The sequence below is a fragment of the Siniperca chuatsi genome, linkage group LG2, assembly GCF_020085105.1.
Source record: "Siniperca chuatsi isolate FFG_IHB_CAS linkage group LG2, ASM2008510v1, whole genome shotgun sequence".
NCBI classification, from domain to species: domain Eukaryota; kingdom Metazoa; phylum Chordata; class Actinopteri; order Centrarchiformes; family Sinipercidae; genus Siniperca; species Siniperca chuatsi.
This window is the reverse complement of record NC_058043.1, coordinates 16,827,533-16,847,019: the sequence shown is the minus strand read 5'-3', so window position 1 is coordinate 16,847,019 and position 19,487 is coordinate 16,827,533. Positions and strand designations below refer to the sequence as shown.

Genomic DNA, 19,487 nt, shown 5'->3' with positions numbered 1-19,487 from the left:
GCCGGGTGGTCGCAAAAAAACAGTCCTGCCTACAACTTCCGGTAGTCAGAAACAAGCGCGCAACTACCATGGATGTATAATAAGACCAACAACGAATGAATGCATCAATAAATCAATCGATCAAACAATAGGTATTTTTGTTAATTAGGTGTACCCAGTTATTACTATATAATAGCGAGGATGATAGCATTTTATACAAATTATATTAAACGTAGGTAAACGATTAGGTAAATGTAATATTTTTCGTACTTGTGGCCATAGAATTACAGCTTTTCTCCAAAACAGCTCCACAAGACTTTCTGATCGTGCCATATATTGCGGAAGAAAAAAATTAGGGCATATTTAAAGCCAGCCAAACAAACTGTTCAAACCATAGACAGTATAAACATAACTATGTTAGTATTTGTAAACAGTAATAGACATGTAATGTGTGATATAATAATCAAAATACTCCCGTTTTTACGTATTTGTTTTGTAGGAATGAACAGGATTAAAGATAATATTGGTTAGGAAGAAGCAAATAGTGGTTTATTTTGTCTTTTGAGGAAATAGCTAGTTTACTAAAACAAGCACAATGAGTAATTAAGACTTAAACATGTTGCAAACATTAAGCGTTAACCCATTTATTTTATTTTTTAATTTGCGTCGTTGCCGGGCTTTTTCACTCCCGGAACCTTAGTTGGAGTAACTTCTACGGGGACGGTAATTATGGTCACACTGGAAAAAAATTGGAAATTAGCAACGTTTCCCAGTTCATTTATACAGTTATTGTACGTATTAATTGATTGATCGTTGTATGCGCTGTGAGGTTTCTTGAAGAGTACAGCGTAGCCGCATACAAGGTAAGCACCAACAACAGCCTGATGTTTGAGTTTAACTAACGCGTCTTGGTCTTAGCCGAGAGTGTTAGCCTTGTTGTAATTCAGGCTAGCATTAGCTACGTTACACCTACACAATATAAGATTGTTATCTTGCTACGACAGCCAACATAACAGTGGGTTCGGTAAAGAAAGCTGCTTTTCTTTCAGCCCAGGTTACAACCAGCCATCCTGTTTTGATGCCACCAATGGGCAATGAACAGTTCAACAATTACGTGGTTTTGGCGTTTGAATTAGCGTTTATTGTTGTGTAATTAGCTAGCACATTGGTCTACCGACTCAGCCTGAGAAACAATAGTATGCATATGCATTCAGTTAGGTAGTCCAATACGCCAACTAACGACAGATGCTTGATGTTAATGTTCACTAACACTAACAACACCATAATGACAGATAAACTGTAGTGGTAGCTTCATGCTACTTGCTAGCTTTCTTCATCTTCGGCTCGAAAGCCTCCCGTGGGTCATGTCATGTGTAACGCAAACTTTCAATTTTAAACATTAGATTCCGCACTGAACAATACTACATTTGTTCTGTACTGTGGACTCAGATGTCTGACATCCAGTGTGTGACATATTCTAATGTAGACATACTATATGAGGACTGTAGGAGTCTAGTAATAATAACCTAATTTGGATATACCACAAAGGGGACTAATTGCCATACAATATGTACACCCAACGTTTTTAAGGCTGTCAGACATTAGGTCTGCAGCCACAACCTCACCAAATTCTTTAAATGTATAGACGGATTTTCAGTCTAGTTATGTAGTATTACCAGTTTTTGCTTTCTGTGTATTCTGGCCAAATTAAACAGGACTCAGAGGCAGCAGGTCTTTACATATTTGGAGGTAAATTTAAAAAGTCCCAGTCAAATTCTGAAACACTTGTCCATGTCTTTGTCATCAGCAGATCAGATTAATGTTCATTTTTTGAAGTCTGTTGTGAATAGTGTTTCCCATAGTGCTGCCCTCCCTGTTTGGGGTCAGGGCTTCATTTAGAATATAGTTTGGTTATGGTTAGCCATTGCAGAGAGATGACCGCTTGGTGTTAGGTACATGGTTAAATTCAATTTCAAGTTAAGGTAAAGGGGAAACACAAATCAATGGGGAAACAAACTGTAATGCCCTTTTTATTGGTCTTCCTCACAGTTTCAGCCTATTCAAAATGCATTCAGTCATATCACTCAACAACATCTCCACTGGGTACCTGTTCATTACATAACTGACTTTAAGATTTTGTACAAAGCTCCTCAGTGGTCTGGCCCAGATTATATATCTGACATTTTTTAGGGTCTAACAATCCAAGAGAGAACACTCGAAATATGGCGCTAGAAGTTGAAGTCCTCCCTTGTTGTCGGTGTATGCGTCTTTATGTGTGTTGTACGTCTATATCTATGTTTTAACTTTTTTATTGTTTTACTAAATCAAACGTTGTAGTCTAGTGGCTAAAGAATTTGTCTGTTAATCAATTAGTAAAAAGAAAATTAATCATTGGCAATTTTCATAATTGATTAACAGTGCAACAATTTTATCAAGTAAAATCTCGTCAGATAACAAGGTACACCACTGTAATGTAAAGATGTGATGTGTTTCATTATTTTAGGGCTCCTGATGAAGGCGTGTAGGTAATACTTTGAGAGCCTTGTAAGACGCCATGTCTGAAGAGGCGATTTCAGAAAGTGACCTGGAGCCCAGCCTTAACAGTGAAGAGGAGTATTTGGAAAATGAGGAAGAGGAGGACAAAGAGGACATGGAGGAAGATGAGGATGAAAATGATGGAGACGATGAAGATGATAGTGTTGGTGAGTGACAAATTAACTTCTCTCTTGTGCTTCTTATTACTCTAATACATTCCAGTGCGTTAACAGACAATGTGTGTTGTCTAGGTAATGATAAATGAAGTTGAAATTAAAAACTTGTACCTGCAGTGTTTTAATTTTGATTTCATTATGACTAGGAGATTAAACATGTAATAGTACATATATATCAGAAATTGGTGCTTGTTAACTAGTCTTTGAAGACTGAAATACTTTCTATTCTCTCTGAAGAACGACCTGCGAGTGCCCAGAGCAGGTCAGAAATGGCTCAGGATGGCAGGGACTCCACTTCAGCTACCTCCAGAGAGCCATCCTCAGAGCCTCCGTCCTGCCCATCCTCCAGACCTGCCTCTCGCTCCCAGCCTCCAACCAGCCCGGAAAACTCGAGCCAGAGCAAGCCACCCTCCAGCAAAACAAAGAAACAAAAAGCCTCTAAATTAACCAAATCCTCTAAGTCTTCAAAAGGCTCCAAACCTTCCAAGCCATCTAAGCCTGCACACATGAGGAAGAATATCAGGTACATTTGTCTGTTTGATATTTTCCATCAGGTATATTACATAATATACTTTAATGTTTGTATGTAAACAGAACCTTTTCCTTATGCTGACAGAAAGCTGCTGAAAGAGGATCAGCTGGAGGCTGGGACCAAGGCTGCTCAACAGGAGGAGATGGAGAGGCGGAAACGTCTGGAGCAGCAGAGGAAGGACTTCCCTACACTGGCCCCAACTGCTCCAGACTCTCAGCTAGGTGACCGTCCCTCTACAACTTTCCGGTCATATTTAAGGTTGACTTTTTGTTGTGTGTGTATACTTTCTATCCTAAATTTCCCAATACTTTCCCATCTCTCCAATAGTGGACACTGCTTCGCTTTTAGGAGAAGTATCTCACTTGGTCCCTGCTCTCCTTAGCAAGCAGGATGTGATCTGTCTGGATAGCAGTGGTGATGAAGACGAAAAAGTGGACCCAACGCTGCCTGCACATGCCATAAGAGATGGTAAGATATATGATACTTCTGTGAAACAATGATGCCCCCCCCCCCAAGTTATTCCAGACAATAAAACAAACAAGCTATCACACAGTGTTTGCTTCTCCTATGATGACGCAGATGTAATCGAGCTAAGTTCTGGAGACGAGGATGCCCTGCAGATAAGCAGTGAGTCGGCCGATGAGGATGCTGATGGTGCCACGGGCTCAGAGGAGAGCAGCGGCGCACACATTAACGACGCTCTGAATCTGCCTGATGCCCAGGGTCAAGTGCTTGTTAATATCAATCACCCTGCAGAGGAGAAAGACCTTTACCTCGCTCCACAGCTGGCCAGGGCTGTCAAACCTCACCAAGTATGCCCACCATCTAATTCTCTCTCGAACTCTCAAAACATAAACGCTCAGTAACAGAAACCCACAGTCCAGCTTGTCTTCTCTCAAACATTTGTCTCTTCATTTCTAAGGTCGGGGGAATCCGGTTTCTCTATGATAACCTCATCGAGTCTCTGGAGCGGTATAAGACCAGCAGTGGCTTTGGCTGCATCCTCGCTCACAGCATGGGGTTGGGCAAGACTCTGCAGGTCATCTCCTTCATTGACATCCTACTGAGGAATACTGAGGCTCACACTGTGCTGGCTATTGTTCCTGTGAGTAATCGAAGTGTATACTGTGTTAAAAGAAATGATGTAGACATTAGAGTACACATTCGTGCTCCCCACAAAGTCACTATTTTATTCTGATTAAGTTAACCTCCTACATCTTTGTTTCCTTCATAAAAGGTGAACACACTTCAGAACTGGCTGACGGAGTTTAACCTCTGGCTCCCACCCCAAGAGGCCCTTTCCCCAGACACTGACCCTGCACTCCTCACAGGACGCACGTTCAAAGTTCACATCCTCAACGATGAGCACAAGTACGTAATGTGCCATGTTGTGTGAAAAGATAAGTATTCATTGTCAAACAACTGAGCTGTTAATCACGCTGACTGTGTGGCCTGCAGAACAACACTGGCCAGGGCCAAGGTTGTGGAGGACTGGTCCAGAGATGGAGGGGTGTTGCTGATGGGTTATGAGATGTACCGCCTGCTGTCCATGAAGAAGAGCTTTGTGATGGGCAAGAAGAGGAAATCAAAGAAGCCCGCAGGGCCAATCATCATTGACCTGGATGAAGAAGATAGACAGCAGGAACTCATGAAAGGTCAGCAAAAGTCATTAGTTTAAGGGAAGCAGTGGTCTATGCAATCTTGTGAAGTTGTCTGTGTGCCATTTAAAAACTTAAATGAGCACATTCATTCAAACTTCCCTCGTTACTTTGTCTTTTCAGGTATTGAAAGGTCCATAGTGCGGCCTGGCCCAGATGTGGTGATATGTGATGAGGGTCATCGCATTAAGAACTACCATGCCAGCACATCACAGGCTTTGAAGAACATCCGCTCCCGGCGCAGAGTAGTCCTGACAGGTTACCCGTTGCAGAACAACCTCATCGAGTACTGGTGCATGGTGGACTTCGTTAGGCCTGACTTTTTAGGCACGCGTCAGGAGTTCAGCAACATGTTTGAGCGGCCCATTCTGAACGGGCAATGCGTGGACAGCACACCACAAGATGTCCGCTTGATGCGCTACCGCAGCCATGTGCTGCACAGCCTGCTGGAGGGTTTTGTCCAGAGGTAAAGTTTCTGTCAGTGCTGGATTTAGAAATTGGACATCGTGAAAAAGAGCACATTAGCCTGGATTATGCTTACCTATCATTGTTCTCTGTGGTGCTTTTCTGGGTTACAGACGTGGTCATGATGTGTTGCGAGACCAGCTTCCCTCCAAGGAGGAGCATGTGATCTTGGTGCGGCTCTCTCCCATTCAGAGGGCGCTTTATACCGAGTTCATGAAACGCTTTAGAGAAGCAGGGAACAGTGGCTGGCTCGGTCTAAACCCACTGAAAGCCTTCTGTGTATGCTGCAAGGTGAGAGCGTTTACCTTGCTGTTGGGTAGAAACATCTGGTACTGAATGACCACCCCAACCTGTCTACCTTTTCCAGACATAAATTCCTGAGGAATCGGGTTCATTTTTGCTGTGACTATTAAAATACTGCTATGGCATTTTTTGATCAAGAAAGCCTCCTTTTTTTTTCCTGATCCCTCCAGATTTGGAATCACCCAGACGTTCTCTATGAAGCCCTGCAGAAGGAGAATCAGGCCAACGAGCAGGACCTGGACCTCGATGACATCACTTCAGCTGGTAACCCTCGCTGCCCTGCACCGGGTGCTGGCCTCAAAGCCAAAGTAGCCGACTCAAGCAACAGCAAAGTCAACAACACTCTGCCACCACTCAATCCCTCTCAGGATAGAGCCAATCAAGTCATCACATATGAATGGGTATGTCATGACAACAGTCCATGTAAAGCCGTTTTCTCTACAGCTTAGTTTCTGAAATAGTCCACTTGTTTTGACATCTTCATGTAAAACGTCAAGCACCTAACAAGTTTCAAATATTGAAATATACTTACTGTTCAGTTGTGATAATTCCAACATGTAATCTTCATTGTCATGTTCGTACAGGGGTTTGTTGTTTCTTTCTGTCTTTGGGAGACACATTGCCTTTTAATTCAACAGCCTTTTCTTCCATTCATATGTCTCAGGCAAAGGATATAATGTCAAACTACCACACAGGAGTTCTGGAGAACTCTGCCAAGATGGTTCTGCTCTTCCATTTGATTGATGAGAGTGTGAGAAGAAAAGACAAGATTTTGGTCTTTAGGTAAGTCCTCTGACCAAAGCACATTGCGTTAAACATAAATCCACCCTTAAGCAGCTTAGAGAAAAGGTAGACTCACTCTGCATTTCAGCTATTTAATCAGACGTTTTTGGAGCTTTTTTAGAGCTTTTTACAAACCGTTGGTAATTAATATTTGAATCCTACGTTCTGAGGTTTTCTGCTTCTTTTATTCGTTACTTTTGTAAGCAGGGATTTCACAATTAACCACAAGTATGGCCTTTAGTTAATCAAAATTGATGGTTGTTTGTAGCCATATAGGTACATACAGCAGTACTGTGACTATTAAAAACACATCTGACTGATTAATTCTAACTCTTGACAAAGTGTATAAGTCTATAGAACACTGCAGTCATTTGAAGTCTGTTTTGTTCTATAACAGCTTGAATGTATCTCATACCAAAGCACAATTTTCTTACCCCTTATTATCTGTCTCTGCTGTGTGCCCACTAGTCAAAGTTTGTCCACCCTGACCGTCATTGAGGACTTCTTATCAAAGAGACCCATGCCGGCAGGCATCGCCTCCTCTGACACCCAGAGCCAAAACTGGGTTCGCAACCTCAATTACTACAGTGAGTCAGCCAATCTGTGCTCTCCTTCCAAACCAGCAACTCTGCAGAAAAGTGTGGTCATCAGCACTGAAACCTCAAAGCTGTCATAGTCTCTATTGATTTTGTGTCACTGGCTGCAAATTCTCAAGTTCTCCCATTTGATCATTTGTCTTGGCAAATTTACACTGCGCTCTGGAAACAAGTTTAGGAGCAATCTATTTGCAATTTGACAAAGATGTTTGAAATTGTTCTTTTTCTATATATTGTACGTAAATCTCCCAGGGATAATTATAGATTCCTCCAGTAATTTTACTGTTCTGCCAAGATGAAAAGGTACTTCTATAAGAATTCAGTAGAAATGTCCAGGATTAAAAATCTCCCAGCTTTATCTTATCTTAAGTATTCAATGAAAAATATTACCATGATACACTCTACTTCATTTAGCTGCAAGGAAATGTCTGTTCAGGTGTTTCGATGCTTCAGTGTAGAGAGATGTTGTATGTCTGTCTACAGGACTGGATGGGAGTACGTCTGCCTCAGAAAGAGAGCGACTTATCAATCAGTTTAATGATCCAGAGAACAACGCAACATGGGTCTTTCTACTTTCTACAAGGTATGTGTCTCTGCTCTCTATTTTTTTAAAGCTTTTTTCACACTTCCTCTATAAACTGGCACAACTTTTATCTTTCATTTGCTGTGTTCCTTTCAGAGCTGGCTGCTTGGGGGTAAATCTGATCGGGGCCAACCGTGTCGTTGTGTTTGATGCCTCCTGGAACCCATGTCATGATGCCCAAGCGGTGTGTAGGGTGTACCGCTATGGTCAGAGGAAACCCTGCTACATTTACCGCCTTGTCTGTGATTTCACCTTGGAGAAAAAGATCTATGACAGACAAGTCTCCAAACAGGGCATGTCTGGTAAGAGATTTGTACATGCGAACCATCTGTTAGTTAGACATTGCATTTATATTGCATTTTTGCATATTCACATTCCTTTTTATTATCCAATCACTTTATTTGAATTCTTGATTTGACTCGTAATTCTTGAATGAATACTGGTATTATGTCATGGAATTATATTTGAATATTTGAATTATATTTGTCATATTTTGTGTCATTATTAAGCCCTTACCCAAGCACTACTAACACATACTTATACATACAGATCTAGTGTTGGCAATTACTAACATCTACCTGAATCATATCCAGTCTTAAAATGTTGCGTCTGTGTGTGTTTAAAGACCGTGTGGTTGATGACCTGAACCCAGTGCTGAACTTCACTCGTAAGGAAGTGGAGTCGCTGCTGCATTTTGTGGAAGAGGAACCTGACAACAGCTCCCTGGCATCCCGGGAGGACTTTGAAGCAGTGATGTACCAAGCTTGTCATCTTTACCCACACCTCATCACCAAGGTACAGTTGCATGATGGGTGTTACTCATAAGCTTAGACTCTGCGAGAAAGGCAGTTTTGGTGGTTTGATGTTTAAATATAGGTATTTGGTAACTTACTTGAAACTGACACAAGTATTGGCCTTCTGGTAAGTACTACTGACTGTTTTGATGCTCTGGGTTCTTAGTATATGTTCACTTTATGTCCAGGTAGGGGGGCTGCAGAGTACAAAAACTTCTCAATGCCTCAGCACTAACCAAAAAAAACACAAGACCAGAAAGACTCATCTTCCACATGAAATGGCTCATTTTAATTGAGGATTTCAAAGTACTATTGTGAAATAAGGTTATTTTTACTGGGAATTTCACAGTCAGTGAATAACAGTAGAATAGTGACTTGTGTGAGAGCACATAGCCTGAAAACAGTATGGACATGGCCAATGTGGATGTGATGAAAACCCCACATAAATTCTAGTATCAGTTACATTTCCCCAGCTTACCTAGTAAAACTAAAATCCTGTCTGCAAAGAGCTGGTGAAATATGTGAGCAGGAGAGGAAACGGAAAGGAGTATGACTGTTTTTATAATATTGTGAATCCCATATAAGTGGCGAGCTTGCTATGGCATGTCCGAGATCAACCTGCCTCTTGCATGGAAAATCCAATCCGACGGTTGATCTGTTGTTCAATTTCCCTCTTTCCATTTGTCTCATCAGCAACCTTTCCATCATGAGTCTCTGCTGGTGGACCGCAAGGAGTCTAAACTGACCAAAGCAGAGAAGAGAGCCGCCAAGAAGAGCTATGAGGACGAGAAACGAGCCTCTGTGCCCTACTCTCGCCCATCATATGCCCCCTATTATCCAACCAGCGATCAGACGCTCACAAACATACCAGCTTTTAACCAACGAGGCTGGTGGGTTTCAGACTGCGTCTTTTAGCTTGCATTCCTTTTGGGTATCTCATTAATTGTTTGCGTAGTGGCTAATAGATGCCAATGGTTTGTTTCACAGTAAAACTGTTCCTGACTAGCTCAGCTACAACCACAAACTAACAAGCAGTGTTTTCTTGATATTCACACTTTCCTCCACCAAAATATACAGAAGTCTGTGCAGTTGCATCCACCCTGGACAAAATCCCCTTAGAAATCTGGAAGTCTGCCTTGCTTACTGGCAAAAATACACCTCCAAAAATAATAATCATATTTGTTGGTTTGTTTGAGGTTGTAACTCTAAATATGTTGCTCCTTTTTTGGTTTTTCTTTTTGGTTTTCTTGTAATAAATTTCAATCGGATTAGTCACAGCTGTTAGAGTATGTGTGTGGGCATCTCATGAATTCAGCCCTCATATTTTCAGGCGTCCCATGGCACGACCAGATGACAAGCCTGTGGCAAGTGTCAGGCCCATCCAGTCGACCCCAATCCCCATGATGCCTCGCCAAGTGGGCATGGGCATGGCTGGCTCCAGCTCCGCTGGCAGCCTGCCTGTCAACTTCCTGCAGAAAGCTGGAGTTTACGTGCAGAGGATCGTCACCACAACTGGTAATGTGTAATATTTTTTTAAATGCTTAAATCATTGAAAATTACACACCACCCCCAAAATGTTACATTTTGAATGAATTTAACCATTTCATCTTTCAATAGAAGAGAAATGAACTTGTCTTGTGAAATGTAATGACCAGACATTAACATCAGCCATTTTGTCTGGATCTACAGATATTGTAATCCCAGGAGCCAACAGCACAACAGATGTTCAAGCTCGAATTAGTGCAGGAGAGAGCATCCATGTTATCAGAGGATCTAAAGGTAGTTAAAACAACACAACAATCGCTCTCTACATACAAAGCATTTTGAGATACTTCCTCTATCACTTGATGTTTTCTCCACCACAGGTACCTACATTAGGACGAATGATGGAAGAATTTTTGCCATTCGATCTGGAAAGATCAGTAGACCAGCAGTCGTGGGCTCTGCTGCTTCAAGAGGTACAAATTCATATCTATTATTCTTGGTTCCTGCTACAAAGTTTTGCATTACAACCATCCAAACAACTCTGAGGGTGGTGTTCTTTTACACATGAAGTTCAGGTTGCTTGTTATGAGAAGTACTATACAAACTTGTGAAAACTGTTGTAAAATGTCTTGTGGTGGCTCTGGAAGGATCTTTCTATAGTCTTAGAAATAACAATGATGTCTTAGTGATGTCATCAGGGTTGTCTCAATTTTGGCTTTAGTGTTCAAATTTATTACAGAAAGCCTGTGTTACAAACTGGAGGTGTGATGGGGGGGGGGGTCTAATCAAAGATGATATCATATTGCATAATGGGAAATGTAGGATCCAGAGATTTGGGGTCTTGAACCTCACTAGGGACTAAACTATCTCAACTTCTGCTGCACAGATTGTAACCATTCTTATTTTAATATGTTTCTGACAAGCCCCCAACTTTATGGAAGTGCAACACTAAATCTAGAGTACGCCTTTAACCCCTAAATATGTTAATTAAGATCACTGCTTATCATTTGTGCAATGTTTATTTATTGGTTTCTAATACTATTTGTACATTAAAGTACATATTTGACTACACCGTCTTATTTCCAGAATAAATAATTCAGGGAGAGGCAGAGACAATGTGCATGTCTCCTGACATTTCTCTCTCCCCCACAGACCCCCAGGGTTCCCTGATCCATCCAGTCAGTAATGGCTGTTCATCCCCTGTGGACCAACAGCAGCAATCCCCCAATGGGGATCCGCAGCCCTCCTCTCCCTTAAGCTCTGAGATTCTCAGAGAGATCAGCCGCTACACTGCATCCACAGGTGATGCCACCGCTAGCATGGGCAATGAATTGCCAACACCGTCCGACGTGTCGGCTGTACCAGCAGGGGATGGAGGCAGTTCGCAAAATAATCAGACTGGTGATCTCAGCAGGCAACTCGGTGACGACCTGCTGAGCTCAGCTTTAGAGATGCGTGGCAGCAAACGCAGGAGTACTGAAAGCGAGAGCAATGCACAAATAGGAAGCAAACGCACCTCTGCTGCAACACGTTTCCCTGGACTGTCCATGGGCTCCAGTGGGCTCAGTTTTCCTACTGTGGGTCTGAACTCCTCCTCCCTACTGGGGAACCTAGGTCACATGAGTCATCCACTTCTGATGGGTGGTAGTGGTGGATCGTCATTCCTTCAGACACCAGGACAAACGCTGGCTGACCTACAGACCATGTTCCCCTCTGCAGGTTCGGACCTACTGAGACCGTCTGCCACAGGGAACGGACACCTTCCTGCCCCCTCCTCGTCCTCTCTGCCCACTGTTTTCTCCTCTGCTTCCACCACCATTCCTATGTCATCTACACCCTCTGCAGCAACTTCTTCCTCCCTGGCATCAGGTTCTCTGCCTCCGTACTTGATCAATCCCAACATGGCTGGCCTGCTTTCGCCAGGCTTCCCTCTCAACTACAGTCAGTCGCTGCTCCCTGAACCAAGGATGTTCCCCACCTCTCTCCTCTCCGGGTCAGGCAGATTCCCTGCGCCTAACTCCAGCTCTACTACATCTAATTTCCTCTCCCATTTCAACAATCCAACTTCCAGCCTGCTGGGGGCAGCTCTCACCCAGCCGGATAGACATCAGAGTACGGAGAATGGCGGCAGCAGTTCTGATGACGATGTTATAGAGGTGACAGGACAGTAGAGACTCAAAATGTCCTGGAGAGGCAGTTTCACACACAATTTTATCAATCATTGTTAACATAAAGTACATTTAGGGATGGGAATGATTCCCATTTACATGACTAAACAAACTAAATTAATTTTGTTACAGTATCTGCCCTAACGTATAAATTGATGATTGATGGTCATGTGCATTGTTATATTCTGAATGTGTAAACACATCAGAATGCAAATGAGGTCAGGAGAAAAGAGTGAAATTCTACAATGATGAAGTGACTGGGAATCTAAAGAAAAAATGAGAAAAGAAAACTTTTCAGGAACTAAAAATTTATGTTAATCTTTAACACGTATAATGAAATTGGAAAAGATTGTGATAAGTTTTATATGTGGTTCGGCCTTGCTGTTAGGCTAGCCATTTAAGCAGTTTATATCATTCACCTAATCATCAGTGAAATAAACTGCATTCCCATTCCTAATGGTCTCATTAAACTTCAAACACAAACACACAGACTCTCACCTGCAAATGAGAGAATCAACTTGTACCTTAATGACTTTACAAAGTCATAGTAACAAATCCTTATGCTGAATATCCCAGACTTGTTCAGCTGGAGCATCGGAGCAGTGGGTACAGACCTTTGTCGTAAGAGGACCAGCTGAATCTTTCGGGGGCTTTCTAAGCACAGCCTCTCCTGCTACACTTTTAAGGAAGGCCTCGCCGTGCTGTTAGTTTAATTTCCTCTGAATTCAGGTGGAATGATGTGATGAAAACTTGTTGGATTGTGTCATGACATATTGCTGTGAAACTGTCGAGTGCAAACCAAAATTTGACTTGTTGTTACACGTGTCAGCTGTACTCACCTGCTGAACACTAATTTACTTTACCTTTTCTAGTAAAAAAAAAAAAAAAACTGGAAGGCTGCATACCACAATAATAAAAACAGTGGCTACAGAATGTGGTGTTAATGTTTGTCAAAATTCAGTTGACAATATATTTAGAGAAAATCCTTCAAGGTGTACCTTTAATAACAAATTTTAGGCTTTCAGAGCAGATTTTAGTCTAGCAATTTGATAGACATCGTAGCATCCCCAGTTGAAAGGATATGTGTGATACTATAACTGAACATGTTGATACTTTGTAAATAGCAGTCATTATCATTGTTTATATTACAAGTCAATACTGTGCAGTGTGTAGTTTTTGGTTGTAGGGAGATGGTTCATTATTACAGTGACTATCATGATGAGAAATAAGCCCTTGCATGTATGCTGGGGAAACAAATTTACATTAAACTTTTTAATTTACTTTTTCTTTTCCCTTAAAACAAAAATGAATGTACTTTCATGTTAGCCTTTGATAACACAGGGGCTGGGACAAGGATTCGGACTGTGTTCTTTCATTTTTAGCCTTAAATAACACAAAGGGGTCTTGAGTCTTAGCATTCATCTTGGTACATCCTTTTTACAAATCTGTTGGAAGAACTACTGAGCATTTAAACAGTCGGTGTCGGGGATCGTTGTGTGTAGGGCAGATTCGGCATTGTGACTAAAAGCACCAAGTGTCAAAGCCAAAAGGAGCACAAACCAAGGTTTAATGTTGTTAACTCATTTGCAAAAGCTGGTCAGCTGTCTTTTGTTGCAGTTATTACTTTAGCGTCCCCACCATTTGTTGATATCAAAACTCAGTCAACCTACACCCTACATGTAGTTTCTTATGGATTTATTTTCAGAACCTTGCTGAGAACAAATATTACCTAAACTGTAGAAAACATTGCATTCATGCAGCCTCAGTGTATAAAACCTTAAGTCAATGTAGCCACCAACCATCAAACCAGATAACATTCATTACAACCACCTGTGACTGTGACAGAACCAGGTCAGGTGGTGTGGTGGCCTTACCAAACTGACAGTGCCATTATGTGGTAGCTTTTCACAGAGGTGTGTCTTTAAAAGCAGTGCAGTGTAAGTAGCTTCTGTGAGTAGTGTCAGTCAGTGTAGGTCTGCGGTGCTTTAGGGAGTTTAGGTCTTTGCTGTTCTCTGTAGCCTTGTGTTTGTGTTGTGATGACACCTCAAGGTATGTAGATTTAGGAAGGTCCCTTTCCTCCTTTGGTAAAATAGGCTAGACACCGTGGTTATTAGCCTTTAGAAAACACTGGATAACCTGAGACAACAGGTCATTCCCTATGACGTTCAATTTTTTTGTGGAGATGTTTTCTTGTGGGGACTTTTTGCTCCCACAGTCTAAGTACTGTTCATTTTTTGTTGTTTTTGCTACTGGCTCCTAACGTGTTGTTGTTCTGGATGCTTCATTTCTATCATCAAGGACATCTCCAGTCTTCTTCCACATGTCATGGGGACTTGTGGTGGTTTGTTTCAGATTTGAAGGTGAAGCTGGCACTTTGAAAAAGGATCATATCTGCTTGCGAACTGTACAAGGTACATCATACTGACGCCATGTCTTTATTCTCAGTCTTCTCCATCCGTTGGAAATACTTGCACTTACACTGCATTTTAATCTTGGGAATCATCAGTTTATAAAACAAAACCTGTCTGCCATTTGTCAATGATGTGCATTTTTATGTTTAATGGGAATATTTCTTTTTTTTGTTTTTGTTTTTTTATAACTTCTTATTGGTATTCACTCACCTGGCAGTTTCCCTTGTTTCAGTGTAAGTGTCTGAAATGTATTTATTTATGATGGGAAATATATTGTTTTTTGTAATTACGTTTTTTAACCTTTTGTTCACTTTGACCCATTGACGGCTGATCCAGTAAGAATTTCGTACATGCAGCCTAGATCGAAGCAGAATATGACTGTGTTATCAATGTTATTTTAACAATAAAACACTCTTCTATTGCAGTGTGAATCATTTACAAATGCCCTTAATTTACAATATATCTTCAGTATGATGTTATTTATTCAAACGTGGCTTAATAAGGAATCAGAGGCAGCATAAATTGTCAAAAGGCAGGATAATAAACAACCTGAGATACAAAAATTCAACATACTGTATATTCAGGGCCGTAGCCCAGATTTTAGAAACAGAGGTCTTCACACTTCACGGTTTGCGATCTTGGTAGAGAATATTAAAACCCTTTATTTTCATTATTTAATTAATTGATTTTTGAGTGTGTGAGAGCCCTAAAATCAGTCATATTTTAAGCAATTTAGTCTAAAAGATGACTAAGAGTCTACAGCCATGCTAGCAGCTGCTTTGCTAAATGCTAACGCTAGCATGCCGACGTTGAGCAGGTATAATGTTTGCCATGTTCACCATTTTATTTAAGAATGTTAGCATGCTAACATTAGCTAATTAGCACTAAACACAAAGTAGAGCTGAGGCTGATGGGAATGTCATTAGTTTTGCCAGTATTTGGTCATAAACTGAAGCTAGCATGGCTAAAGATATCAGAAAGAACTAAAAAAATCTCAACATGTGAAATATGTGTGTAATTGTCAAATTAACACCCTTCAAGTCATTAAACACCACCCAAATTCCTAGAAAAAACGGTTACGCTTTATTTGGATATTCCGCCTACAGATAGTTTATAGAGCATTTGTAACATTTCAACGGCTTATTAGTTGAGATTCAACAATTCAACTGGTTACCAAATAAAGCCATTTTCTAGGTTTGGGCACAAAAAAACATCTTGGTTAGGGTATGTTCATGAATTGTCACATATACTCTATTGATAATCTGTTAAACAGCTACAATGTGAAACAGTTGAAATGTTACAAATTCTATAAACTATCTGTAGGCGGACTATCCAAATAAAGTGTTACGAAAAAAAACAAAAAAAGACATGACCTCAGTGTCCTCAATGGTAACTACAGTCCTGTGTATGTTATGAAAAAAAGGCAAGAAAAGAAAAATATTTCATTATCCACATTTGGCACCGGTGCTTGTGTTTTGACAAGACCTTCGAAGAGGCGTACAGCTGCAAAAATCAGTTCCTTTTGGAATTCCATGCAAATATAACTGATTGCACATGACTAAAAAAATCTATCTCGCAGGCAAACCTTGCATAAGTATTCAGTGAGTGTTTTGTTAAAAGTATCGACATTGTGTCTTCTGTCAGGACTGCAACCGTTTCTTAGCCATGTACGCACTGGTGACTTGGTTCATCATGACGAGGGCAGTGAGAGCAGGGCAGAGTGCTGACAGGTACCAGGCATATTCCCCAACAGATGCAGTGAACCAGGCAGAACTGAGGCCGAGGAGCAGGCTGGCACTGCTGAGCAGGTATGTGACGAGTCCAGAGGCTGCATGGTAGCGTTTGAGTTTGGCCAGGGACCAGCCTTTGGCCAGAGAGTGGTAGATGAGAGGCACAGCTGCCAAAGACTGAAACCCCACCACGCACACTGTGAGCAGGCCCAGCAGACCGTGCCACGAGGTGAAGTGGGGTTTACCATTCAGGTGTTTGTTGTATGAGATGGCTGCCAGACCCAGGACTGCACAAGACACGCAGAGGCACTGCAGGATCCAGTGAACACGACCTTTTGTCTTGTGTGAAAACCTTTTGATGGGGGAGCCATGGGGGGAGAAAAGGAGTATGGCTTCTGTCATGAAGAAGGAGAACTAGTGGAAAAGGAAAGAAAATCAAATAGGGCTGCTACTCACCGTTACATCATCATCGTCATCATTGATTAATCAGTAGATATTCTTGATTCATTGATTAATCTTTTGGCCTACAAAATACCATACAATGTCCATCATAATTTCCCAAAGCCCAAGTTGAGATATTCAAATTGTATGTTTGAGAAGCTGGAACCAGTGAATTCTGGGCATTTTTTTTCTTGGAAATGGCCTACACAATTAATCAGTCAACAAAATATTTAATTTTCTGTTGAGAAACCAATTGATTAACTGACTGTTTCAGCTCTAAAAATGAAAATTGGAGGGTTTGATTGAACTTATTTCAGCTGAAAATATGTATTTTGAAACTTACCGCTAGTGTCATAAAGAAAGGATGCCAGGAAAACCAACCTAAAATAAAACAAATGCATTAAATCAAATGAACAAATGGTTGGCCAACAAGGACAGTGACATGAAGATGCTTGAATAACAAGCGCACTCACTTGAACCCGGCCGAGAGAGAACTGCAATAAATACAGTGAAGACAATGCAGATAAAGTGTGTCAGCACTGCGGAAGCTGTTCTGGTATAACCGTAGAACCGAGGCTCAGATTCAGGCTCTTTGTTGTGAACCATGTTAAAGACAACGAATGTGGACCTAGGCGGCTCACCTGCAACCGCCAGGTTTTCACCTAAAGTGAACTCGCACTTTCAGCCAAAAAGAACCCGGAACTGAAGGTGGATGAAACGTAACCGTTACCTGCTCCTGCTAAACTTTTGTTGATTTAAGGCTAGCAGACGGGACTTTAACAGAGACATACTTTACCAAATAACTGCCACATTACGGTAACTTTACGACTCATGAATGTAACATTATCTGTTCCCAAGTAACTATGCTATAAATCCAACGTGCTACGTTGTTACGTAGCTCCACCGGCCAGAAAAAAAATAAAACTTCCGGTTAGTTTTTTCAGAATAAAGCGTTGTTTCACCAATCACCCATCACTGAATAGAACCTCAAAATACAACCATACTGCATATGTTTTTCTATGGTCATACTATTCCCAGTTTGTGAATTGAAGGGTCCCTTTACATGTAAATGGATGTGTCATTTGATTTGTGTTAATTTGATTACAGTAATGCCAAATTTGTTTGGGAATATGCATCATTTAAGAACATTATAAAATGACATGATAAGGGCATTAAAGACAATTACATTATTACCTTTTATGCCTACCTGTGTCAAAATTTACACACGGCACATTCCTAAATAATTTTGCATTTGACTAAATTACCACAAATAGGGGGTAAACTGGGGCCTACAGCTCTTTCTTGCCATGTAGCCCAATAGCAGATTATTTCAGCTATGTTTACACTACACCTTAAAGGCCCTACATGGTCTATATATTTTGCAGATTATATCTCATTTGAGGAATGTGTATGGGCATGTTCTGACTGTCTGACCCTCACATTGTTTTGTTGCTTTTACGGTGGGAGAGGTAACATTGGCTCATGAAGTTTGGTACCTCAAGTAATTCTAGCTTAGCTCCACCAATCTTCAACCTGAGCAGAAGACTAATAAACCAGAATAAGTGAAAACACCTGTTTGCAGGGCCTTTAAATATCACACAGACCTTTCATTTCCACTTAACAAGATTAGATAAATTATAAACAAACACACCCACAGACTTGTAACCAGGAGCTTTGGAAGTCTCAGTTCACTGAGCAACAGAAATAGATTAATGACACAACAATGAAGCGGCACTTGCAGATTCAAGATGTGTGTATGAACAATACAGTCTACGGTATGAACCCAAACCCTTCATAAGAATCCGAATCAGCTTTATTGCCAAGTAGGTTTACACATTGAAGGAATTAGCTTTGGTATTTTGGTGCAAAACAATATTGTGATTTTACTGCCCCTCACTCAGCTCAACAACAAAAAAATTCAGACTTGTGTAGCTGTGAGTCTAATTACTCTACTTAAATAGAAACAAATAGTTTAAACTTGTTTCTAATGTTTAACTTTTCCCCGCTTTTATTCTGAAACCGCAATGCCCGGAAATCTTCTCTGCTTATTCTGGTGAATTTAACGCACTTACTCCTGGCTGACGTGGATTTTTCCTAGATAGATTTCGCACGGACACTACATTTAGGGCCTCTGGCTAAATCAAGACCGGAGCTGTAGGGTCAAAGTTGTATTTAAAGTTGCACACGTTAGTTAGGATGTTATTCAAATGGATAACTGTGAAAATCACAAATCCGTTGAGTCAGTGAGTGTAAAAATCAGTGTGGGTGCATGTTGTTGGTTGAGCCGGCTGGTTAAGGATGTGATGTCTCAGGCTAATACCACCCATTCCATATCCAACAACTCAGTGGACGCTCACTGGTCAACAGTTCATTGGTTATTGTGCTCCAATTACTCTGGAATAAGCTTGTGACTCTGCAGGCACAGCAAGAGAAAACAACAACATGGTCATTCAGGACATCTCTCTCTCTCTCTGTCTGTCTGTCTCTCTCTCTCTCTCTCTCTCTCCGTCTAACATGCACTGCCACTGTTAATTGAGATTCTTTGTTTCTTTGTTTGTTTTTTCTGAGAGGAGACCTGGCAGGGTTCCTATTGCGACCCATACTCAGACAAAACTGATGACTTACGTTGTCCAGATGGTGTCACTAAAATATAACATCCAAATCAGACATCTTTAAAACATCTGCAAACTGGTTACTTTGCAGATTTTTCATGCAAAATATGATCATCTTAGAAAATATGATGCATTGTTATAGTTGTATCTACCCACTAGTAAGCCTACCCACTAAAAGTTACTGGGTTCACATTGACCCAGTTTGGGTCAATATAGCACCAAAGCAATACAGAGTT

General features: G+C 41.1%; 2 protein-coding genes across 3 annotated transcripts; one reads left to right on the top strand and one right to left on the bottom strand.

Annotated features, from left to right (window-relative positions):
- The first annotated feature begins 17 nt into the window (after nt 1-17).
- Nucleotides 18-14,899, top strand: rad54l2 (RAD54 like 2). 2 transcript variants are annotated; one of them, XM_044182800.1, is made up of 22 exons: nt 18-131; nt 2,483-2,681; nt 2,928-3,213; nt 3,307-3,443; nt 3,550-3,690; nt 3,802-4,034; nt 4,145-4,327; nt 4,460-4,593; nt 4,681-4,877; nt 5,004-5,346; nt 5,459-5,636; nt 5,819-6,049; nt 6,313-6,431; nt 6,900-7,018; nt 7,511-7,610; nt 7,707-7,912; nt 8,236-8,405; nt 9,098-9,294; nt 9,735-9,919; nt 10,094-10,183; nt 10,270-10,362; nt 11,042-14,899. In XM_044182800.1, the coding sequence occupies exons 2-22, from the start codon at nt 2,534-2,536 to the stop codon at nt 12,058-12,060; spliced, it is 4,509 nt and encodes a 1,502-aa protein (XP_044038735.1). In that variant the 5' UTR covers nt 18-131; nt 2,483-2,533; the 3' UTR covers nt 12,061-14,899. The 2 variants fall into 2 exon arrangements, with proteins under 2 accessions (XP_044038735.1, XP_044038733.1); XM_044182798.1 differs by lacking the exon at nt 18-131 and adding an exon at nt 160-842.
- Nucleotides 13,279-17,561, bottom strand: LOC122869651 (transmembrane reductase CYB561D2). Its single transcript, XM_044182841.1, has 3 exons — nt 17,113-17,561; nt 16,983-17,020; nt 13,279-16,612 (listed from the first exon to the last, which is right to left on the bottom strand). The coding sequence occupies exons 1-3, from the start codon at nt 17,243-17,245 to the stop codon at nt 16,109-16,111; spliced, it is 675 nt and encodes a 224-aa protein (XP_044038776.1). The 5' UTR covers nt 17,246-17,561; the 3' UTR covers nt 13,279-16,108.
- Nucleotides 17,562-19,487: the final 1,926 nt, after the last annotated feature.